General features: G+C 33.5%; 1 protein-coding gene across 1 annotated transcript in view; it reads right to left on the reverse strand.

Annotated features, from left to right (window-relative positions):
- SLC30A9 (solute carrier family 30 member 9) overlaps positions 1-22,197 on the reverse strand; it is a 79,864-nt gene that overhangs the window by 40,758 nt on the left and 16,909 nt on the right. The window contains exons 3-7 of the mRNA XM_079152857.1: positions 19,407-19,466; positions 16,842-16,941; positions 14,912-15,004; positions 14,461-14,543; positions 3,805-3,863 (exon numbers count right to left, since the gene is read on the reverse strand). Of these exons, the coding sequence (XP_079008983.1) occupies positions 3,805-3,863; positions 14,461-14,543; positions 14,912-15,004; positions 16,842-16,941; positions 19,407-19,466 (395 nt within the window). The remainder of the gene's footprint in view (positions 1-3,804; positions 3,864-14,460; positions 14,544-14,911; positions 15,005-16,841; positions 16,942-19,406; positions 19,467-22,197) is intronic.

Here is a 22,197-nt window from a genome sequence, read left to right on the forward strand (position 1 = left end):
CCAAATTATACTGTTATACTGTGTACTGTGTGCATTATGAATAAGCAACAACAAATCCCATTAGTATGTGGGAAGAAAAAATAAAATAAAATAGAAAAACAGGAATAAAAAAAAAAAAGAAAAGAAAAACAGTCAGTTACTCCTAGTTCTGTACTGAACAACCTTCAAGACTAACAGAAGGTGGTGCACTCCTATAATCCCAGTGGCTCAGGAGGCTGAAGACAGGAGGCAAGAGTTCAAAGCAACCCTCAGCAATTTAGTGAAGCCCTAAGCGACTCAGTGAGACCCTATCTTTATATAAAATACAACAAAGGGCTGGGGATGTAGCTCAATGGTTAAGTGCCCCTGGGTTCAATCCCTGGTACCAAAATAATAATAATAATAATAATAATAAATTTTAAAAGGTTAAGAGAAGAATTACACAAAACAAACCTTGTCTGTGGGGTTTCAACTTGCACTTAGATTTGTAAGCTATAAACTTTGATCTTGGTTCTAGATTTCTAAGTTCTGCTTATTGATAAATGTAGCACATGTGTGTTTTATCATAAGAAGAATGTGTTGTATCCTCTGGTTGAGAGAATAATTGTAAAAAATGAATATGAATAACAAAAACATGCTACCTAAGGTAGAAGATAAAGGTTTCTTTGGAAGAAAAGTTTGAGAATTTAAGGGAGGAAAAAAAAAAGAGAAGAAAGAGAAATGAGATCTTTAAGATCAGAATAGAATGCTACAAAAAGGAAAAAACTAAATAAGATTGTAGAAAAGGGGGAAATGTTGGTAGAAATGAGATCAGAAAGAGTTACAAGGAGAATCAAAATCTGAAAAAGAGATCATAGGGAACCAGGATTCACAACACTCTTGAGAAGCACCCTGTAAAAGCTACCTATAAATTCCATGATAAAAGCGGTTGGGCTGGGTGTGGCACACGCCTGTAATCCCAGTGACTCAGAAGGCTTTGGCAGGAGTATTTTAAGTTCAAGGCCAGCTTTGGCAACGTAGCAAGATGCTGTCTCAAAGAAAGAAAGAAAGAGAACAAGGAATGTCGCTCAGTGATAAGGTACCCCTGGGATCATCCCCACTACCAAAAGAGCAGTTGGAGAACTGTCCCCTTTTAAAGATCAAGATCACTAAATGCTGATAATTATTGAATATCTGATATCTACTTTTTCTGTTCTTGTTTATATTTGAAAAATTTCCCAATTTTAGTTTCCTTTGTATTGAGACAAGTGGGACAGAGTTCAGAGAGGACTAACAGGAAAAACAGCACAAATTACTCAACACATGACTGGTTCATTTCAAGTGATACAATCTACTCATGTGGAGATAAATATTTAAGTTGGAGATAAAGGTACTTCCAGTGTTCTGAAGGACTAACTCAAGAAACTCAGAATAAGCATACAAAGTGAAAACACAAGACAGTAGAACATATCAAGGGAAAATAAGCTGGGGGTGGTGGCACACAACTGCAAGCCAAGAGGCTTGGGAGGCTGAGGCAAGTTAGAGAGACCCCATCTCTAAATAAAATATTAAAAAAGGGCTGGGGAGGTGGCTCAGTGGTTACACATCCCTGGGTTCAATCCTTGGTAAAAACAAACAAATAAATAAATAAAAAGGGGAAAATGTATTAAATGGAAAATATAAAATTAGATTATCAGAGGGTTATCTATTGTTCTGGTAAGAAAATGTTTTTGGCAGCACATTGTGACTTCATAAATCTCACTCTCAGAATTACTCTGAGACAAAAAATTGTCTTTTTTGAAAAGATTTCTTTTTAAGAAAAAGATTAATTTCTGAAGCATAAATTAAAAACATAAAGAGGTATTTAATTCTAGAGAACAGAACTAACCTTATATGTTTTAGAGAAGGAAAGCAACGACCTTCAGTATGAGTGAACATTCCTAATAGGAACAGGGGAACCACTGAGAGAAATGTTATACTAGTTTTATCCACCTACCACATTGAAAGGTATAGGGGGTGTAAAGGAAAGAAATTCTATTCAAAGCCTGGCATATTCAAAATGCTGAAATGTATTAAATCTTCAAAAGATCTGGTGACACAGAAGTCAAAAGCTACTTAAAAAAAATTTGGTGAGGATGATAGTTCATATGAAACAGGTATAAGGCTGGAAGTCACTTCCCAAGAGGCAGGTATCTCTGACTTAAATGATTAATTCCTTAACAGAGAGGCAGTGGCAACAGCCTTTGTAGCACAGGAATGACAATGTTGGTTCATAGGCACACAAAGGCTCTACTACTGAAGAAAGTCCACACCCTCATTGAAGCACTGGGGTGCCAGAAAGACAGGGTTCAAAGGGGAAACAGAAATTAAAGAGGTCTTAAATATAACGACTAGAAAAGAACAACAAATCAAATAAGATTTAACTAGAACTGTCATCACTGCCAAATTGTGAACTTTGAAAAAAGGAAGCAGTGTCTCAAATGCCACAGAGAGAGAAGACAATTTGCATATGCAGCCTTTTCTCCAAATCTGGCATTAACTTCTTGACAGGCGATCTCCTTTAGTTAAGTTTAAATGGAAAGTCAGCTCTGGGCACAGACTGCTTTGCATCTTGGAGGGGTTAGTAACTTTGAAAAGAGCCATTTCAGTGGAGTGAGGGATGAAAGCCAAATCAGATTGAGTTTAGGAGACGGGAAGAAGTGGGATAAGAAAGACAAACTTCCTATATTTGTCCCAATATTATTTCCCTCTAGTAAGAAGGAAAGCTTGGTATTTTGACACAGGTGTATGTAAGTCAGAAAATTTGGTGATGAAAAAGGTACTTTGCTGGGTGTGATGGCACAAACCTCAGCAACCCAGGAGGCAGAATCAGGAGAATTGCAAGTTCAAGGTCAGCCTCAGCAATTTGGCAAGACCCTTTCGTAAAATATAAAGGTCTGCAGGTATAGTTCAGGGTAGAATCCCCCTGAATTAATACCCAGTTTTTAAAAAAATGATATATTTTTATTAATTTTCAGATATTCTTTGATTTATAATGGGGTTAAGTCCTGAAAAACCCACTGCAAGTATAAAATAAGTTGAAAATGCATTTGACATACCTATCTCACAACATCATAGCTTAGTCTAGACTACCTTAATGTGTTAGCCCACAGTTGAGCAAAATCATCTCACACAAGGCCTACTTTTTAAAATGAAGTCCTGCATATCTCATATAATTTGCTGAAAAATGTAATGAAAGACTGGAAGAGAAAAACAGAATGGTCACATAGGTATGCTACCACACCATCATAAAAATAAAAATTCGTAAACTGAACCACTAAGTCAGATCATCCATATATCTGTTTTTTCAGCATGGTCAATAGCTTAAAAGTGAAGAGTGAGCAATCTTAAAGAAGAATGAAATTATGGCATCTGCAGGTAAATAGATGGAACTAAGAATATCATGCTAAGTGACATAAGCCAATCTCAAAACACGAAAGGCTGAATGTTTTCTCTGATAAGCAGATACTGACCCATAGTGCGGGGTGGGTAGGGAAGAAAGAAGGAATTTTGGATTATGCAGGAGTAAGGGGAGGGGTGGGACAGTGGGGATATAAATCTTGCTAATATCTGAGAAAACAAAGTCTCTTTTTTTCTACATCTACATGCTTAGGAAACTTACCTCCAAATTTAATTCATTTTTAAATTTCAAGAAAATAAGTCAGAAATAAACAGTTATTCATGAAATTACAATGTGCTCAAGAAAATCTTAGATTATTACAGACATGCTAAAACTTCATAGTGGACTGATATAAGGATTTTACTATGCAATACACACCTACATTATCATTGGAAAAATATCCTTACCTTGGTGTTTCCTAAGAAATCTCTATATTCTCTTAATATCTTTTGGTTTCTAAACAGCCCTGTAGGAATTAAGAAAATAAATTTCAGTCATACATATTCTTACCAGTTTAGAGTAACACAAACTAGTCTCCTTAAGACTATGTTAAATATGCTCTACTAGCTGCTGGAAATATCAAGTTATTATAAGAAATCTGAATTTGCAACCTGATTAAAAATTGAAAAATGGACTTCAGCAGACAATTCTCCAAGGATGACATACAAATGGCCAACAAAAAGATGAAAAGATATTCAACATCACTAAATATCAGAGAAATATACTGCTCTGGAAAACAATATGAATGTTTCTCAACAACTTAAGAACAGTGACACACACCTGTAATCCCATGACTTGAGAGGCTGAGACAGTCCAGATCACAAGTTTTGAGGCCAGCCTCAGCAATTCAGTGAGGTCCTAAGCAACTTAAAAACAACCTACCTCAAAACTAAAATAAATAAATAAAAATTTAAAAATAAAATATAAAATAAAAAATGAAATGGCTGGGGATGTAGCTCAGCACTAAAGCACCCCTGGGTTCAATCCCCCGTACCAATCAATCAATCAATCAATCAATCAAATTTCCATATAATTCAGCAATCCCACCTCTGGGAATACATATAAAAGAATATCGCGCAGGGCCTTGATGAGCTATAAGCACAACCATGTTCATAACAGCACATTAGTTACAACTGCCAAGAGGAGAAGAAACCCAAATGTCCAACAGTGTATGAATAGATACTACTCCACTATGTGATGTATCTAAATTAGTTAAATTCATAGAAACAGAAGTAGAATAATGGTTGTTGGGGACGTGGAGGAGGGGAAAAGGAGTAGTAGTTATTTAACAGGTACAGGGTTTCAGATTAAAAAAAAAGCTCTGGTGGTATTTCATGAGAATGTGAATATATTCAATACTTCTAACTGCACACTAAAAAATGGTTAAGATGGCAAATTTTATGGTTTTTACCTAATAAAAAAAGGCAGTGGTGGACTCTGGAATTGCAACAATATAAAGACATTTTTATAAAATTTTCCTGAATATTACCTAAAAAATATGAATTACTTAAGCCCAAGATAAAAACAAATTCTTCATTTTTACCTTAATATTTAACAATTCAATAAAAAAGATTTCTATTACTGATTACTCAAAATTTTGTACTTTATATACTTTAATATAAATACAAGGCTATTTACGGTATCAGTATTTTAATAGTGAAAGACTAGAAAGGACCTATGGAGAAGTAACTGAATTAATTATAATACTCCCCCCAAAATACAGCATTTAAAAGATCTCAAAACCAGACATGGTGATGTATGCCTATAATGCCAGAAACCTGGGAGGCTGAAACAGGAGGACTCCAAGTTTAAGGCCACCTTAGCAACTTAGTGAGACCCTGTCTCAAAATTTAATAAAAGTCTGGGTCTGTAGCTTGGTGGAACATCTCTGGGTTCAATCCCCAGTATTAAAACAACAACAACAACAAAAAAAAAACAACTTTAAACATGGGCTAAGGATGCAGCTCAATGGTGGAGCACCTGCCTACTATGTACAAGGTCTAGAGTTTAATCTCAGAACACCAAATAAACAAAGAAACAAAAAGATCTCTATACCCTGGGACACACTGCCAAGTAAAAAAAGCAGGAGCAGAAAGTATTTATAATATGCTTCATCTGAGTGTGTGTGTAATATGTATATTTTATTGTTTAAAAGGTCAAAATAATAATTGATAAATTAACATTTTAAAAGTGGTAACATATGTAAGAGGGGGAAAGTAAAGTGAATAGGACAGGAATAAAGCTTGATTTCTCGTAATATTTTGCTCTGTAGATCTGACTCTAAAACCATGTAAATGTTTTACACAATTATAAAATAAAAATAAAATACCCTCTGAAAACCAAAAGCAAAATAAAATAAATGAGCATAATTTTGTATCTAATTGATATCATGTAGAGGGAAATTTCAAGTGACTTTAAAACTGACTGCACATTCCTAGAAATTAGGAAAACTACCCCATTCACAATAGTATCGAAAAAAATAAAATACTTGGGAATCAATCTCACAAAAGAGGTGAAAGACCTCTACAATGAGAACTACAGAACACTAAAGAAAGAAATTAAAGAACACCTTAGAAGATGGAAAGATCTTCCATGTTCTTGGATAGGAAGAATTAATATTGTCAAAATGGCCATACTACCTAAAGTGCTATACAAATTCAATGCAATTCCAATTAAAATCCCAATGACGTACCTTACGGAAATAGAGCAAGCAATTATGAAATTCATCTGGAAGAATAAGAAACCCAGAATAGCTAAAGCAATCCTTAGCAGGAAGAGTGAAACCAGATCTTCAACTCTACTACAAAGCAATAGTAACAAAAACGGCATGGTATTGGTACCAAAATAGAAAGGTAGATCAATGGTACAGAATAGAGGACACAGACACAAACCCAAATAAATACAATTTTCTCATACTAGACAAAGGTGCCAAAAATATGCAATGGAGAAAAGATAGCCTCTTCAACAAATGGTGCTAGGAGAATTGGAAATCCATATGCAACAGAATGAAAGTAAACCCATATCTCTCACCATGCACGAAACTAAACTCAAAATGGATTAAGGACCTCGGAATCAGACCAGAGACCCTGCAGATTAGAGAAGAAAAAGTAGGTCCCGATCTTCAACATGTTGGCTTAGGACCAGACTTCCTTAACAGGACTCCCATAGCACAAGAAATAAAAGCAAGCATCAATAACTGGGATAGATTCAAACTAAAAAGCTTTCTCTCAGCAAAGGAAACTATCAGCAATGCGAAGAAACCTACAGAGTGGGAGAAAATCTTTGCCAATCATACTTCAGATAGAGCACTAATCTCCAGAATCTATAAAGAACTCAAAAAACTCTACACCAAGAATACAAATAATCCAATTGACAAATGGGCTAAGGAAATGAATAGACACTTCACAGAAGATCTACAAGCAATCAACAAACATGGAAAAATGTTCAACATCTCTAGTAATAAGAGAAATGCAAATCAAAACCACCCTAAGATTCCATTTCACCCCAATTAGAATGGCGATTATCAAGAATACAAGCAACAACAGGTGTTGGCGAGGATGTGGGGAGAAAGGTACACTCATACATTGCTGGTGGGGCCGCAAATTAGTGTAGCCACTCTGGAAAGCAGTGTGGAGATTCCTTAGAAAACCTGGAATGGAACCACCATTTAGCCCAGCTATCCCACTCCTTGGCCTATACCCAAAGGACTTAAAATCAGCATACTACAGAGATACAGCCACATCAATGTTCATAGCTGCTCAATTCACAATAGCCAGACTGTGGAACCAACCTAGATGTCCTTCAATTGATGAATGGATAAAGAAACTGTGATATATATATATGGCTGAGTAACATTCCATTGTGTGTAATATACACACAATGGAATGTTACTCAGCCATAAAGAATGATAAAATTATGGCATTTGCAGGTAAATGGATGATATTGGAGAATATCATGCTAAGTGAGATAAGCCAATCTCAAAAAGCCAAAGGATGAATGATATCGCTAATAAGTGGATGATGACACATAATGGGGGGAGAGAAGGGTTAGTGTTAGGGTTAGAGTTAGGGTTAGGGAGGGGGACAAGAATGGAGAAAGGAAGGACTGTATAGAGGGAAAAGAGGGGTGGGAGGGGAGGGGGGAAGGGAAAAAATAACAGAATGAATCAAACAACATTACTATATGTAAATTTAAGATTACACAAATGGTATCCCTTTACGCCATGTACAAACAGAGAAACAACATGTATCCCATTTGTTTACAATTAAAAAAAAAGTAAAAAAAAAAAAACTGACTGCACATTCCTTAGTGGGATATATACTAGAGACAGAAATGCAAAAATCTGAAATCATCCTGAAATATTACTACTATTTTGAAACTATGTTATTCTCTTTGTGTGTGTGTGTGTATGTGTATAGAATAAATAAAATATAATTAACAATTATGTTAATAAATTAGGAAACAACATTTTTAGTATACAAAATAAAAGTGAAAGGAAAAAAAACCCAGTTTATTCTCTTCTAATTAAATAAACTTCAATTTTATTCTCCTATAAAGGTGGAAGTGACTCCTTTCAGGTATGGGTGATTCCTAATCTGGGACAGGAATTTTCAAAGATGAGCCTGAAATATATTGTAACTGAAAGTAAGGATGCCACAGTACAAGACAAAGGACTTCACAGGTCAGCTTGAGGTGCTGCCACTGGCCAACAATGGGACAATCCAAACACTGATACTTTATTTGCCTACTTTGTTTTTCCTTGCATGTCATCTCTCTTTCTTTCTCCTTGATCTCCTTCCACATGGATTGTTCCCCTTCTTGATAATAAACTCCCACATTCTCAAGAAACTTTCCCCTTTTCTTTTTATTTCATTTTATTTTAATTTGTTCTTTTTAGCTATACATGACAGGGTTGGGGCTGTAGCTCAGTGGTAGAGCGCCTTGCCTAGCACGTATGAGGCACTGGGTTCAATCCTTAGCACCACATAAAAATAATTATAGATATACATGACAATAGAATGTATTTTGACATATTATACACATATAAAGTATATTCTAATTAGGCTACCATTCTTGCAGTTCTACATGGTGTCGAGTTTCACTGGTTGTGTACTCATATATGGACATAAGAAAGTTTTGTCTGATTCACTCTCACCCCGCTTCCTTCCCTTCATTCCCCTTTGTCTAATCCAATAAACTTCTATTCTCCTTCCAACCCTTATTGTATATTAGCACCCACATATCAGAGAAAACATTTGGTCTTTGGTTTTTTTGAACTGGCTTATTTAACTTAGCACTATAGTTTCCAATTACATCCATTTCTCAGCAAAAGTCATAAAGTCATTCTTTTTTATGGCTGAATAATATTCCATTGTGTATATATACATTTTCTTTATCCATTCATTCACTGAAGGTCACCTAGGTTGGTTCCATAGTTTAACTATTGTGAATGGACCTGCTATAAACACTGATGTGGTTACATCACTGTTGTATGCTGGTCTTAAGTCCTTTGGGTATAAACCAAGGAGTGGGAGAGCTGGGTCAAATGGTAGTTCTATTGCAAGTTTTCTGATGAATCTCTAAACTGCTTTCCAGAGTAGTTGTACCAATCTGCAGTACCACCAGCAAAGTATGAGTGAACCTTTCCCCCACATCCTCGCCAACATTTATTGTTACTTGAATTCTTGATAATTGCCATTCTGACTGGAGTGAGATAGAATCTCAGTGTAGTTTTAATTTGCATTTCTCTAATTGCTAAAAATGTTCCCTTTTCTTCTGGTGTTACTAATCATAATTATTTCATAATTTCCACGTAGAAATTTCACCAAGTCATCTGGGGGAAAAAAATGACATTTTTGAAGCCTCAGTCCTATGCAGAAATGTAAAAGAACGTAGAATCCTCCTAAATATTCTTTGGACCTTCCAACTTTATCCTCTTATCAAGTTACTCCTTTGAAAGCACAAAAACAAGGTGGGCTAGAATTCTTCATTAGAATTCTATTTAAATGAGGTTGGTAATCTTTTTTTCTATAAAGTGGTAGATAGCAAATATTTGTGTTCTGGAGGTCAAGAGGCAATGTAAAGGATATTATAAAGACACTTATAGAAAAAGAGAAAATAAATTTCCACTAATTTTTTGACAAAAATTTAAAAATAATAAAAATATAGGAATACAATTTTTTCTGTAATACAAAGTCTACTAATGAGATGGGATGGAAGTGAGATAACATTTTGCTTAACCTGGATTCAAAAAATTAATGTAAGGCTAGGGATATAGCTTAGTTGGCAGAGTTCTTGCCTCATAAACACAAGGCCCTGGGTTCAATCCCCAGCACCGCAGAAAAAAAAGTTAGTGTATGTAGAGCTAGATATATAGCTCAGTAGTAAAGCACATGCTCAGCATGCATAAAGCACAGAGCCCTGAGCTTGATCTGCAGCACCAAAGGAAAAAAAAAAAAAAAAGTTGGTACTGTTTATCAGTTCCTTATCACCCAAATTGGTCACAAATGTTCATGTGCTGATGATATGAGATTTTACTTATTTCATGAAAAAATACTGATATCAATCCATAAGCATTAAAAATTTTTAAATCAACCATCACCAGCTGCTCACCTACCAAAATATTATGCTTCTAAAATCTCTTGATGTAAATTTTGCATAAAGAACAGAGTTGCCCTATGTGTTCCAATCATAACAGAAGCCCTTTTTACAGTATTTGGTTTTAAATGAGCATATTCACTGCTTTGAAAGCACTTATAGAATTTTATTAAATTCTTTGATATTTGCATTTTAGCATGTCATTATCCAGCAGTTCAATCACTTCCAATTAAAGAGTAGGTGGAAGCTCTTCAAATGCACAATTCAATGGATTCAGAAATATGGAAATCTCCTTTGCACTTGCAACAAATAAGAACTAAAAAACATTTCTGGAACTATAGGCTGGACTTGGAAATTTTAACCGTTACACATTTCTTTTATTTAGCTTTGAACAGTATAGAAGTCTATAAAGCAGGTTAACGTTATTTATAATTCAAACGAGTCTGTTGTGAAATGATTTTACTACCAAAGAAGTTTCATATTTAAGCACTGTTTTACCTTGTAATTTTAAAATGAATGCACTAAGAAACATCAAGTCTGTAACAAAGCTAATTTTCAAAGCTATTCAGTGACTGGTAATAGTGGTAGATGGGGGGGGTTTTCTTTTTTTTCTTTTGGGTGGGCTTTCTTATTTAGAAAAATTTTAATCTTGAATATTTAATCCCAAGCTCAAAAACTTGAAGTTAATCTGACAAACCACTGACTTGCCAAGGGTAGGGGTAAATCAGGATAATGAGCTTCTATTTGTGATGAAAATTTCACAGAACAGTGACAACAGCTAAGATCACAAGAATGAATGAAATTCAGGATGATACTGCTGACCTAGTAACAACAGAAAGATTAAGGTATTTTTTGCAAAGTACCAACTGATAACAAACACTTCCACTGATAAATGTAAATTCGTCCAACTAAGGCTTTTCTTCCTCCACACAGATTTTTATGAACATCAGCTATACACACCTTAGCACATTCTACTTCAGCTTTACAAAATTGATATTTTAACATTTTTTAAAATATTAATGCCTATAGTGCCATCAGACTATTCATAAAGATAATTCTTTGGTTGCACTGACAGTACTGACTCCTTAAATAACAAAGATAATAACAAAGACTAAGCAGCATCTATAACATCTGTCAACTTATCAGGAGACAAGAAAACCCATTCAAAATCATTTATTTGCCTTGTTCTTTAAATGATTATTTATGTTGCTACCAATGTCAAACAACATTTGATCATATCCCATATTAGTCCAGTATTGAGGTAGGAGTTTAGGGATGTCAAGATGATGGAGATGGAGTACAAGAAAAATGCTGGCTGGAGTACAAGACCAAATGAGTCATCATGATCCTGTTTAAGATATATCCCATTACCATGACAACTCCCTGCCAGTGAGGGCTTGTCCAAGGCAATTCCTACAAGAGGTTCTAAATTCTAATTAGATGAAAAAAAGTAACCAAAGGCAACAAATGGGACAAATGCTTCAACCAGATCTACATGGAGAGGAGATAGAGGCAAAGCTCAGGATATAAGATAAGACTTGCCCAGAAATTGGGGTCTTGAGCCAGTATCTCTGGCTGGGCCTACTCTGCTCACTCTATGGAATGTTACTTTCACTTTCACAAAATCTATGCTCTAATACATCTGCAGACTTGCTCAATTCTTTGTCCAGGATGCAAAAAACTTGGACCCCAACTAGACACCCCACCAGTATCAGTATTACCTATTAAAAAAATTTCCTAATAGAGGTTGGGTTGTAGCTCAGTGATCGAGCGCTTGCCTAGCACATGTGAGGCACTGGGTTTGATCCACATAAAAAAAAAAAATAAAGGCATTGTGTCCATCTACAACTAAAAAAATATTTTTAAAAAATTCAAATAACTGAAAAGTATATCAAATTTTCTGGGGCTACCTGATCCCAATATGTTTTTCTTCCACTGAAATTAAGTATTTTATGTCTGTGCACGTTAGGTGCAGCACTCTTTGGCATATCTATGGATAAAGACAGTCAACAACTGTTTTCTTCTTCTGAGAAGAAAAACCCTTAGATGGCAGGATTTACTCCTCTAATACTTCTCAAAATGCCAAACCAACGACTTAAAGGATTTGGATTTTGCAAGGAAATCTATATTTATTCAATATGTAAATAAATAAATATTACATATTGCAGGCCAGAAGTATCTCACATATCCTTTATTCCTCCCAACTGAACTGGCTAAAAAGATACAAAAATGTTTTCAATTTTGTCAAGAAAAGAAATCAGCTGGAGAAGGTCATTCACTTTCTTTATCAGAATTAAAGCTATATATGAGAACATCTTGGAACTTCAACCAAGAGCCAATTAAGGATTATTAAGACTGACAGGTTACGACAGTCAGTGGGTAACCTTTCTAAAACAGTTTAACCATTGCCATCACACAAAGTGACTAAAACCACCTAACCTTTAGAGTTATACACTGAAATATTTACAGATGAAATGATAGTTTCTGGGACTAGCTTCAAAGTAATCCAGCAAGATGAGGGTTAATAAGGGAGAAACCAAGTTGGCCATGAATTGAAAACTGTAAAGCTAGGTTATTAATATTTGGAGGGTCACTATACTTTCCTTTGTATATATAGCTCAGTGATAGAGTGCTGAATATATTTGAAATTTCCCCACTAAAAAGAAGGCAAAAAAAAAATTTGACGTCAGAATGCTTCATATTTAGAACATTTATAATTGTGTTAAAAGCCTCAAAAGCTCATTAAAAAGATTTTTAAAAGACACAATCTAATAGATAAGTGAACAGAAGATACAAACAGAAGAATTAGGAAAAACCAATGAACATTTTAGAAGATAATCAATCTCAATAGTAATCAGAGAAATTCAAAATTAAAAAAGTGCCATCTACTATGAATGGAATACACAAAAAGTTAAAACACTGTTAGTATGTAGCAGGGCACACTCATACTCTGTCAGTGTAAATGTAAACTGAAGAATAATTCTTCAGGATCAATCAAATTTTAAAATTTCCATGCCATTTGACCCTAAAAATTTATCACAAATAGTCCTACATAAATTTTCACAACAGTCTCACGTGTAAGAAAGTTGAAGGGGAGACAGATGGGTTAGGGATGTAGCTCAAGTGGCAGCACACTTTGCCTAGCATGTGTGAGACCCTGGGTTCAATTCCCAGCACCATAAAAAACAACAACCAAAAAATAAGGGAAAAGTCAAATGACATTTAATGATTCACCACCGGTTTTTTTGTTTTGTTTTGTTTTTGTTAGTACCAAGGATTGAACCTAGGGGTGCTTAACCACTGAGACACGTTACCAGCATCCTCCAACCCTTTTTTTTTTTAAATTTTAAGACAGGGTCTCACTAAGTTGCTTCGTGTCCTGCTAATTTGTTGAGGTTGACTTTGAATTTGTAATCTCCCTGCCTCAGGCTCCCAAGTCGCTGTGATTACATACATGCACCACCAAACCCAGTCACCAATGCATTCTTTATAAAGTTAAAAAAAACCCTGCAGAACATGAATACCACTAAGTGTTTTAAAGAGAATAATACAGATTTCAAATATAAACATGGAAAAAGTTATTACACTGATGTCCATAAAGAATAAAATGCACAAGCAAATGTATAAATTTTTAAATGCACAAGCATATATAGAAATTTTAAAATGCAATGGAAATATTCTGAAAGGATATACATCAAACTGTAAACAATAATTACCTCTAAGAAGGAAAATAAAAGAGTATTATAGAAAATGAAAGGAGATACTTTGTTCTTTTTGTTTCTGTATTGTTTTTCATCATAATTATGTCACTTTTGTAATTAATACATATTTGCATAAATCAATCAATTCTCTTAAAACATACTTTATCCTAAATCTAAACTCTAAGGTTACTCTGACACTAACCTCCTATTTTGTTAAATAACCTGAGAGTCTATCTACATCTATATCTCAAGCACCAAGAACAGCTTCTTGTAGTGGGAGATTCATAAATATCTGCTAAATGAATTAATTAATGGTAGTTGAATTAATAAACCCTTCTGTAAGAAAGCAGGCATCTTCTATTCTCTCATTTATATAATGAGTATAATTTTTAAATCAGGTAAGTTTTAATTGACATTTAACTTATAAAAATCACAAACAGTGGCTTCTCTTCCTCTCATCATCTTTAAAAAGCTATCAAGGAAAAAACAAAAAATAGATCCTTTTTTTTATAAATTAAAACCCAAAAAAAAAAAAAAAAAAAAGAAAATATATTCAAAAAAGAAGATAGAATTGGATTTCAAGAAAATAAATGGTTTTGCATTTAATTAATAAAAAATTTTCATTTAAAAAAAAAAAAAAAAACCCCAAAATGAAAGCTGGTGTTTTCCAGAACCAACAAAACCAAACACGCATAGTTATTACAAACACATTCTTACCAACAAATTACTTTTTAATTAACTTAGCTTTAAGTTGAATATACTTACTTTCTCTATATTCAATTTCTGCTTCCTTACGCAGTTTCTTCTCTCTGGCAAGAGCTTCAGGGCTTCCCCAAACTTCCAAAGATCTGTACACAGACACATGGTCAACACTGATGAACTATTTTAATGACTTTATGTAATTATATTCAAATCTAAATAAACTATAACTATATGAGAATCTTACAACAATACAAAAAGTCTTTTTGGAAAAATACACACTAAAGAAACTTTTCTAAATTAAATCTAAACAATAAGCATAACTAAACTCAACAGCAAATTTTCTCATAAATTCTGTCATATATTTACATAACTAGTATATACTAGTACAAATTTTGCAAATATAAAATTATATTTTAAAATATGTCATTTAAAAAATTCTGAATCCATCTGAAATGTGTTTTTATTAATCCCAAATGTGGCTTGCATTTTTATTCTAAAAGACATACGATCTTACTTTGCCTCCACATCTGATCTCAAGTAAACAGTAAAGGACTCAGTATCTTCATGGGGACTTCGTCGTCTGATTTTCCGGAGCTGTTCTAGATCACTGGAGAAAGAAACATGTTGAATTTATTTAAAGTGCATATAGTTTATAAATTAAAAGGATTACTATGTTTTCTCTCACATGTGGAAATGAGTAAAATAAAGGGGGAGGAAAGAATAAGATTACATAAAGAATCAATCAAATACAAACTAATAGACAAGTGAAAGGAAGTCTAGTAGAGGAAGGAGAAGCAGGGAGGGCAGGAGGGAAAACAGGGTGTGGGGTGGGAGGTGAAGCATGAACTGAAATTGATTTCCATGCATGCATGAGTTTGTCTGGATGAACCCAATTATTATGTATAATCATGAAGTTCTAATTTAAATAAATAAATAAAGGGAGGGAAAAAAGGAATACTAAGGGCAGATAAAAGCAACTATATTTCTCCTCGTCTTAAAAGAACATACTATATAGCTTTTAAAGACGGGTCTAAAGGTGGAATTCCCATTGAAAAAAAATGGCCTTCAGACAGTGAAGAAAAAGAATTATTCTTGATGATTAATATAGACATCAGAGCATAATATGTAGAAATTCATTTCCCTTATAGATACTTGTATTTTTTCTTTTATGGGCACACCACTGCTAACTTTTAATGTATGAAAAAAAGTCAAAAGTAAAAAGTATATGGATTAGAGTATCATCCTTCTATTTAAGAATTTTAATAAAAAATTTACAAGTCATATATGTCTGTATCTAAATACTATATAGTAATATCCATTCAAAGGTATCAAGATATTTAATTATTTTACTTTCTCTGAAACTCTGAAAGGTTTATATGTTCATCAAGTCACTGTTAAATAATTATTTTATATTTAATCATTGGTCTTCCTAAGGAAATTGTGTAATAGCTATGGAAAGACCTACAAATAAAAATTGGTGACTAGGGAATGTCATTAAATTCTAGAAATTAAATCTAGATTTAAAACAAATGAACAGCCACAACACGTTAGTAAAAATGTTTGGGCCAGACATCCAAAAGATATGCATTCTAATTCACTCTCTACTAGTACTTACTAGTATAAATTTTGCAAATATAAATAAATTTAGTCTAGAATGTGGTGATAGCAATACCTGATTCACAACATCCACAAAATTTTTGTGAGAACCAAATGAAGTATTCTATGTGAAACAATATAGTTTTACATCAATGTTATAATCAGTTATTTTAATGGTTATGAGAGTTATAAAATATATTATAGGAATACTTATTTCTTGATACTATACCACAGGGAATGTGATTATAAGGGACAAGGGATCCTTTTTCTCCAATTGGTCCACAAAGGAGGGAGAAATTTTGAAATCTGTGACAAATACAATTTTAATAACCATAACAAAATAACTCCTAAGATTCTTTGGTGATACAGAGGTCCTGAAGAACTTGCCTTTGTGAATTTAAGAAGCTGAGAATGACTGAAATTATTTATGCTAGGGCAGAATTCAGTTTAGTAAATTAATAATTTTAATTTGTTTTTGTTTTCTGGTACTAGGGAATAAGCCCAGTGGTGCCTAATCACTGAGCCACATCCCAGCCCTTTTTATTTTTTATTTTGAGAAAGGGTCTCACTAAGTTGCTTAGGGCCTCCTCACTAAGTTGCTGACGCTGGCTTTGAACTTGAAATCCTCCTGCCTCTTGCTTTCCAAGTCTCTGGGACTACAGGTGTGTGCCACCATGCCTGGTACTAATAATTTTAACATTTTTGAAACAAAAATATTTCTTCAATTTAGGAAGGAACCAAAGGGAAATTTTCCACATATGGATAGCAGCAGGTAACACATTCTAAGAAATACACGGCTATATTGTTTAGATAGGGCACAATATTACACTTTAAAAAAATTATTATACCTGGGCTTAAGGCAGAACTCATTCATTGCTCTGACTCCAGTGATGAAATTATTCTGAGTATATTTTGATCCATATTCCCTTTTCTTAAGGACTGCTTTGACTAAATCACAAACACAGAAAAAATATGTAAGTATGCACAATGAAAGTCATATTTGAAGAATACATGTGGCTTCACTAATGAATTTCATAGGAAGTTATTTTTTTCCTGATACACCAAATGGCATCAGGAAAAAAAAAATTTTTTATCCAAGTACAGAATAGGATAGAATTGCATCTATAGCCATATAGCTTTTATCTCCATAATTCATCTGCAATTTATGTTCAAATGCCCACCTTTTGTCTAATGGATAGCTTGAATCCATACAACTGAAACTGTCTTAAACATTAAAACAATTTAAATTATTTAGGGTCTAACTGAAAATGAAGTTTCAATTGAAAAAATTACAGGCTAGTTCAGTGCTTTTCAAACTGTGGGGCAAAACCAGCATTTTATAAAGTAAAAATAGAGGGTTGGGATTGTGGCTCAGTGGTAGAGCACTGCCTAGAATGTGTGAGGCACTGGGTTCCATCCTCAGCACCACATAAAAATAAATTAAAAAAAAATAAAGGTATTCTGTTAATCTACAACTTATAAAAAAAAAAACTTAAAGAGAAAGTGCTTCTCAAAGTCTTCAAAAAAATAAAAATGAAGTCAAAACAGTAAGTAATCTAAGAATATTTAGTATAATTAAGTACTTTTGTGAAGTTTGATTCAGTTATGTATAAAAATCTGTCTTCTAGGTTATTAAGTAGTAATTCTTGTGACTTGCAGTCAAAAAAGTTTAAAACCACCGGACTATTTCACATACTATAAACTGTGAAACTGAAGTAAACTAAGGAACAATTTTATCAATCAAAACTTATGGTAAATTTCCTATTGTCAAGTATTAAAAGTGCCATAAAAAGTAAAAAATGGCCAGAGACTGACAACAAGACACCAACCTGGCAATTAATTACGTATAGTCAGTGAGTTAAAAACTACATTCTTCTAAGTTAGTAAGTTCTTAGAAAGCAAGACTTTTAGACATATGGCAAAGATAAAAAACTTAAGCAAAAATCTAAAGAACAAAAATAATACAACAAAAACCCCTCATGAGTTCCACTTCAAATTATCACCCATTCACTGCATATTCTATGCTCTTACCTAGTGATTCCTAGTTTTCTGTTCTACTTCCAAATTAAAAGAACAAAACTAAACCTAAAATTATCTATCGCTTCAGTGATAATACATTAACTACTAAAATTAAATGTACAAATAGTATTTAATGAGAATATTTTTAAAATAAAGTTCAACAAAAAAAAACCAAAACCTTACCTGAAGAAAGCCTCTATGGAAGTTTAGACTTCTTTTTTGCCTAAGTTTCAGGTATCTAAGCTGCCTTGTTCTAATAACCCTAAAACTCAAATTACGTCTCAATTTAAAAAGATTAGTTCCTTTGTTTAAAAAAAAAAAAAAATAAGTTTTTAGAATTTCTTCAAAACAGCTAGAAATTCCCATTGGTTATAATGGCCCAAATTACTGCTAATAAGAATCTTTATTTAAAAAAAAATTTAAATAATAACTTTATTGTGATATAATTCACATACAAGAATCTTGATACCATACCACCATGGAGGACGTGTGACTATGAAGCGGGAAAGGGACACATCATCCCATTGGGATACTGCTATCCTGACAATGATTATTCTTTTTTTTTTTTCTTTGCAGTGCTGGGGATTGAACCCAGGGCCTTGTACTTGCGAGGCAAGCACTCTACCAACTGAGCTATCTCCCCAGCCCAATTATTCTTAATTGTAACCATTTGCTATGTATAACCATCTTCCAAGTTACTCTAAAAAAGAGGTCTCATTTTTATTTTATTTATTTTTCTGATATTGGAAATTAAACCCAGGCACATTTTACCACTGATCTACATGCCCAGCAAGAGGTCTCATTTTTTATCACCATCTTATCAGAGGGAAAACAAAGGCTCAGATAAGTCAAATAAACTGCCCAAAGTCAAATAACTAATAAGCTCAAGAGTTACAAACTGAACCCAGTTTTGTCTGACACCAAAGCCACAGTGTTCCTAATCACAAAGAGATACCTCCACAAAATAGCTGCTTTGGAGATGGGAACCAACAGTCTGTTTCATATAACAGAGCTGCAAACAGAAATTCCTCAGAACTCAATTATTCCTAGAAAAGACAGACAAGAATGGCCAAACTCTACCAGGATTTGAAAATGATGTAATTGAAGGTGTTGGCCTCTTAAGCATTCTTTAATCACACTACTTTTCTAAAATGATAAAGCAATCCATGATTTTTCTTATTTTTTAAAAATATTTGTGACACAATATGCAAAATAAACTTCAGTAGAAAATTAGCTTAAAAATAGAATAAATTCTTGTGGTCAATCTACTTAAATAAAAGCAAAATAGAACCATTACCTTTAGAATAATATAACTATAAAAAGCTCCATATAAGCTAATATTATGTATTTAATTCAAATTATCAATAAAGTGAAAATATAGAAAATATATTTACCTCTTACTTGAAGAGGTTCTTGCTTAAGTGGGGCTTTCAGTTCTGCACCAATATTTTCTGCTGTAAAGTTTATTAAACAAGTTTACATTAAAGGCTTTCACTCACAAACCTATAAACATAATTAATATGAGCCCAAACAATCCAGCAAACACAAAAAGACAATATCTTAGACTGTGTTGAATTTATTCTAAGAATGTAAGAGCAAAGATTTAAAAATTTATTTCCCTCATTCACAGATTAAATTAGAAAAACTATAAAATCATTTCACAAGCTAAAGAAAAAGCATTTAATAAAATTCAATATCATACAAATGTCAAACCCTTCTAGAAAATTAGGACAAAAGGAATTTCTTTCAAGGGAAAAATAAACCTATAACACTGTATTCATGGTAAAAGTTCAGATGCATTCCTATAAAATAAGAAACAAAACCAGGATGCACAGTCTTTCCACTTAAAATAGTTCTAGAGACACTATTCAATGTAGAAAGGATGACTATAAAGTGTTATTGAGACAACTGTTTAATCTTCCATCATTCACACAAAAAATTGAAATAAAAAGAAATTGGAATCCCACCATAAACAAAAGGAAATTCCAGGTAAATTAATTACTTAAATATTAGTGCATTTACAGCTACATGGTAATAAAATATTTTTAGAGTAAAGGAAGATTATCCAAAAATGAATATGTACTGCTAACTTAAAATTCATAAATCTATTCATCAAAGAATTCCATGAAAAATAAGAAAAAAGAAAGAAAAATCTCAAACTGGGAGAAGATATTTCCAACAAATAAAAATGACAAAGAATTAGAATAAAGAGTATTTAAAGAACTTATCCAGATCACAAAGAAAAAGACAGCATGTTAGGGGAAAAAATGAGAATAAAATTGCATAAAAAAGGAAATACAAATAAATAGTAAATTTATGAAAGCTGAAGCTGAGTGCTTCATTATTAACAGAATCCATGAAACCACAGAATGACATTTTACAATCACAGATGAGGAAAAGTAAAAACATGAGATGAGATGTTCCCACCAAAAGCTCCCGTTAATACAAGAGGTGAAATAATTAGATTAAGAGATATAATCTAACCAAAAGAATAATCCATCTGATGAATTAGTAATTTGAAAGGACTACTGTACTGGGTGGTAACTACGCAGATGGGGCATGGTTAAAAAAAGTACCTGTCTGGGGATGTGTCCTTCGGGATTACAACCTGTCCTCTAGGATCCTCCCTATCTCTCTCTGCTTCCTGGTTGCCATGAGCTGACAGTTTTCCTCCACCAAACCCTTTCTTCTTGATGTTCTGCCTCAGCTTGGACCCAGAACAATGGATGAACTGAACCTCTGAAACCATGAGCCCAAAATAATTTTTTCCTCCTCTAAGTTGTTCTGGTGAGCTATTCTAGTCACAAAGCAATGAAAACCTAAGGAACACAATGACACTACCTAATGTTGGCAAAAGAAGGAGGCAAGAGAAACCCATACACTGCTGGTAGATTTACAGGCACGTTACCTTGGTTAAAAAAGTTAGTATTATCTAATATGGTTTGACATAAGCCTTAATTATAACATAGTAGTTCTCCTAGGTCAGTATATCTGGCTTCAAGAAACCCTTGCACAAGGGCACAAAAGAGGTATGTGAATGTTCAGAGCAGTACTCTGTTCTGTGACAAACTAGAAATGTCCAAATGCTTTTAAATAAGAGAATATGTAAATCATGTTATATTCATATACCACATTATATAGCAATGAAAAATAATAAACATAATTATGCTTATCTTTCTTCAGGCCCTTACTGCATGCCAAACGCCAAACACTATCTAAGCACTTTGCATGTACCATCTCATTTAATTCACACAATGGAACTGAACAGCGCATGTTATAACCATCTCCATGAAAATCAATAAACCAGACACATACACCAATATTTAGGATAAATCTTCACAAAATTTAATGAAAAAATAAATCAAAAAATTACATACAATAAATTATCACAACCAAGTAAAAAAACACACAAAACTAAACAGTTTGACATGTACACAAATGTGCAAAGCTATATTCCCTTCCTTTTTTTTTTTAACATCAAGGGACTGAAACACAAAAATCAGGAAAATGAAAGAAATACAGAGGGCAAATAGAGATGTGAGAAGAATGTGATCAATGGCGCACGCCTCTAATCTCGGCAGCCCAGGAGATTAAGGCAGAAGGATCATGAGTTCAAAGCCAGCCTCAGCAACTTAGCAAGGCCCTAATCAACTCAGCTAGACCCTGTCTCTAAATAAGATATAAAACAGGGCCGGAGATGTGGCTCAGGTTAAGTGTCCCTGGGTTCAATCTCGGTACCAAAAAAAAAAAAAAAAAAAAAAAAAAAAGGAAAAGTTGTTAGATTGAGTGGTAAATTGTAAGATACTGATTTTATTTTCTGATAGTGTACTTGTATAAAATATTTTACTTAAAGATTTTCTCAGGACTGGGAATATAGATCAATAGTAAAGCACTTGCCTAGCATGTCCAAGGCCCTGGGTCTGATTCCCAGTACTTAAAAGTAAAATAAAATGGCTAAAATTATATCCTCATTCAACAATTTTAAAAAGTTTCAGAGTTTAATCACAGATAACATTTACTCAGCATTTAGATATGCTTTATGTGTATTTCAATTAACCAGCAGAAAATCACTGACGTGTCATAAAACAAGAGGTAAGTCTTGTGAAGAAATGGAAGCACCGAGAAGTCATAACTTCCCCCAAAGTCAAACAGTTAGTACTTTAAACACAAGACACAGTCAGGATT

Source organism: Sciurus vulgaris (assembly GCF_902686455.1).
Source record: "Sciurus vulgaris genome assembly, chromosome: 9".
In the NCBI taxonomy this organism is placed as follows: Eukaryota; Metazoa; Chordata; class Mammalia; order Rodentia; family Sciuridae; genus Sciurus; species Sciurus vulgaris.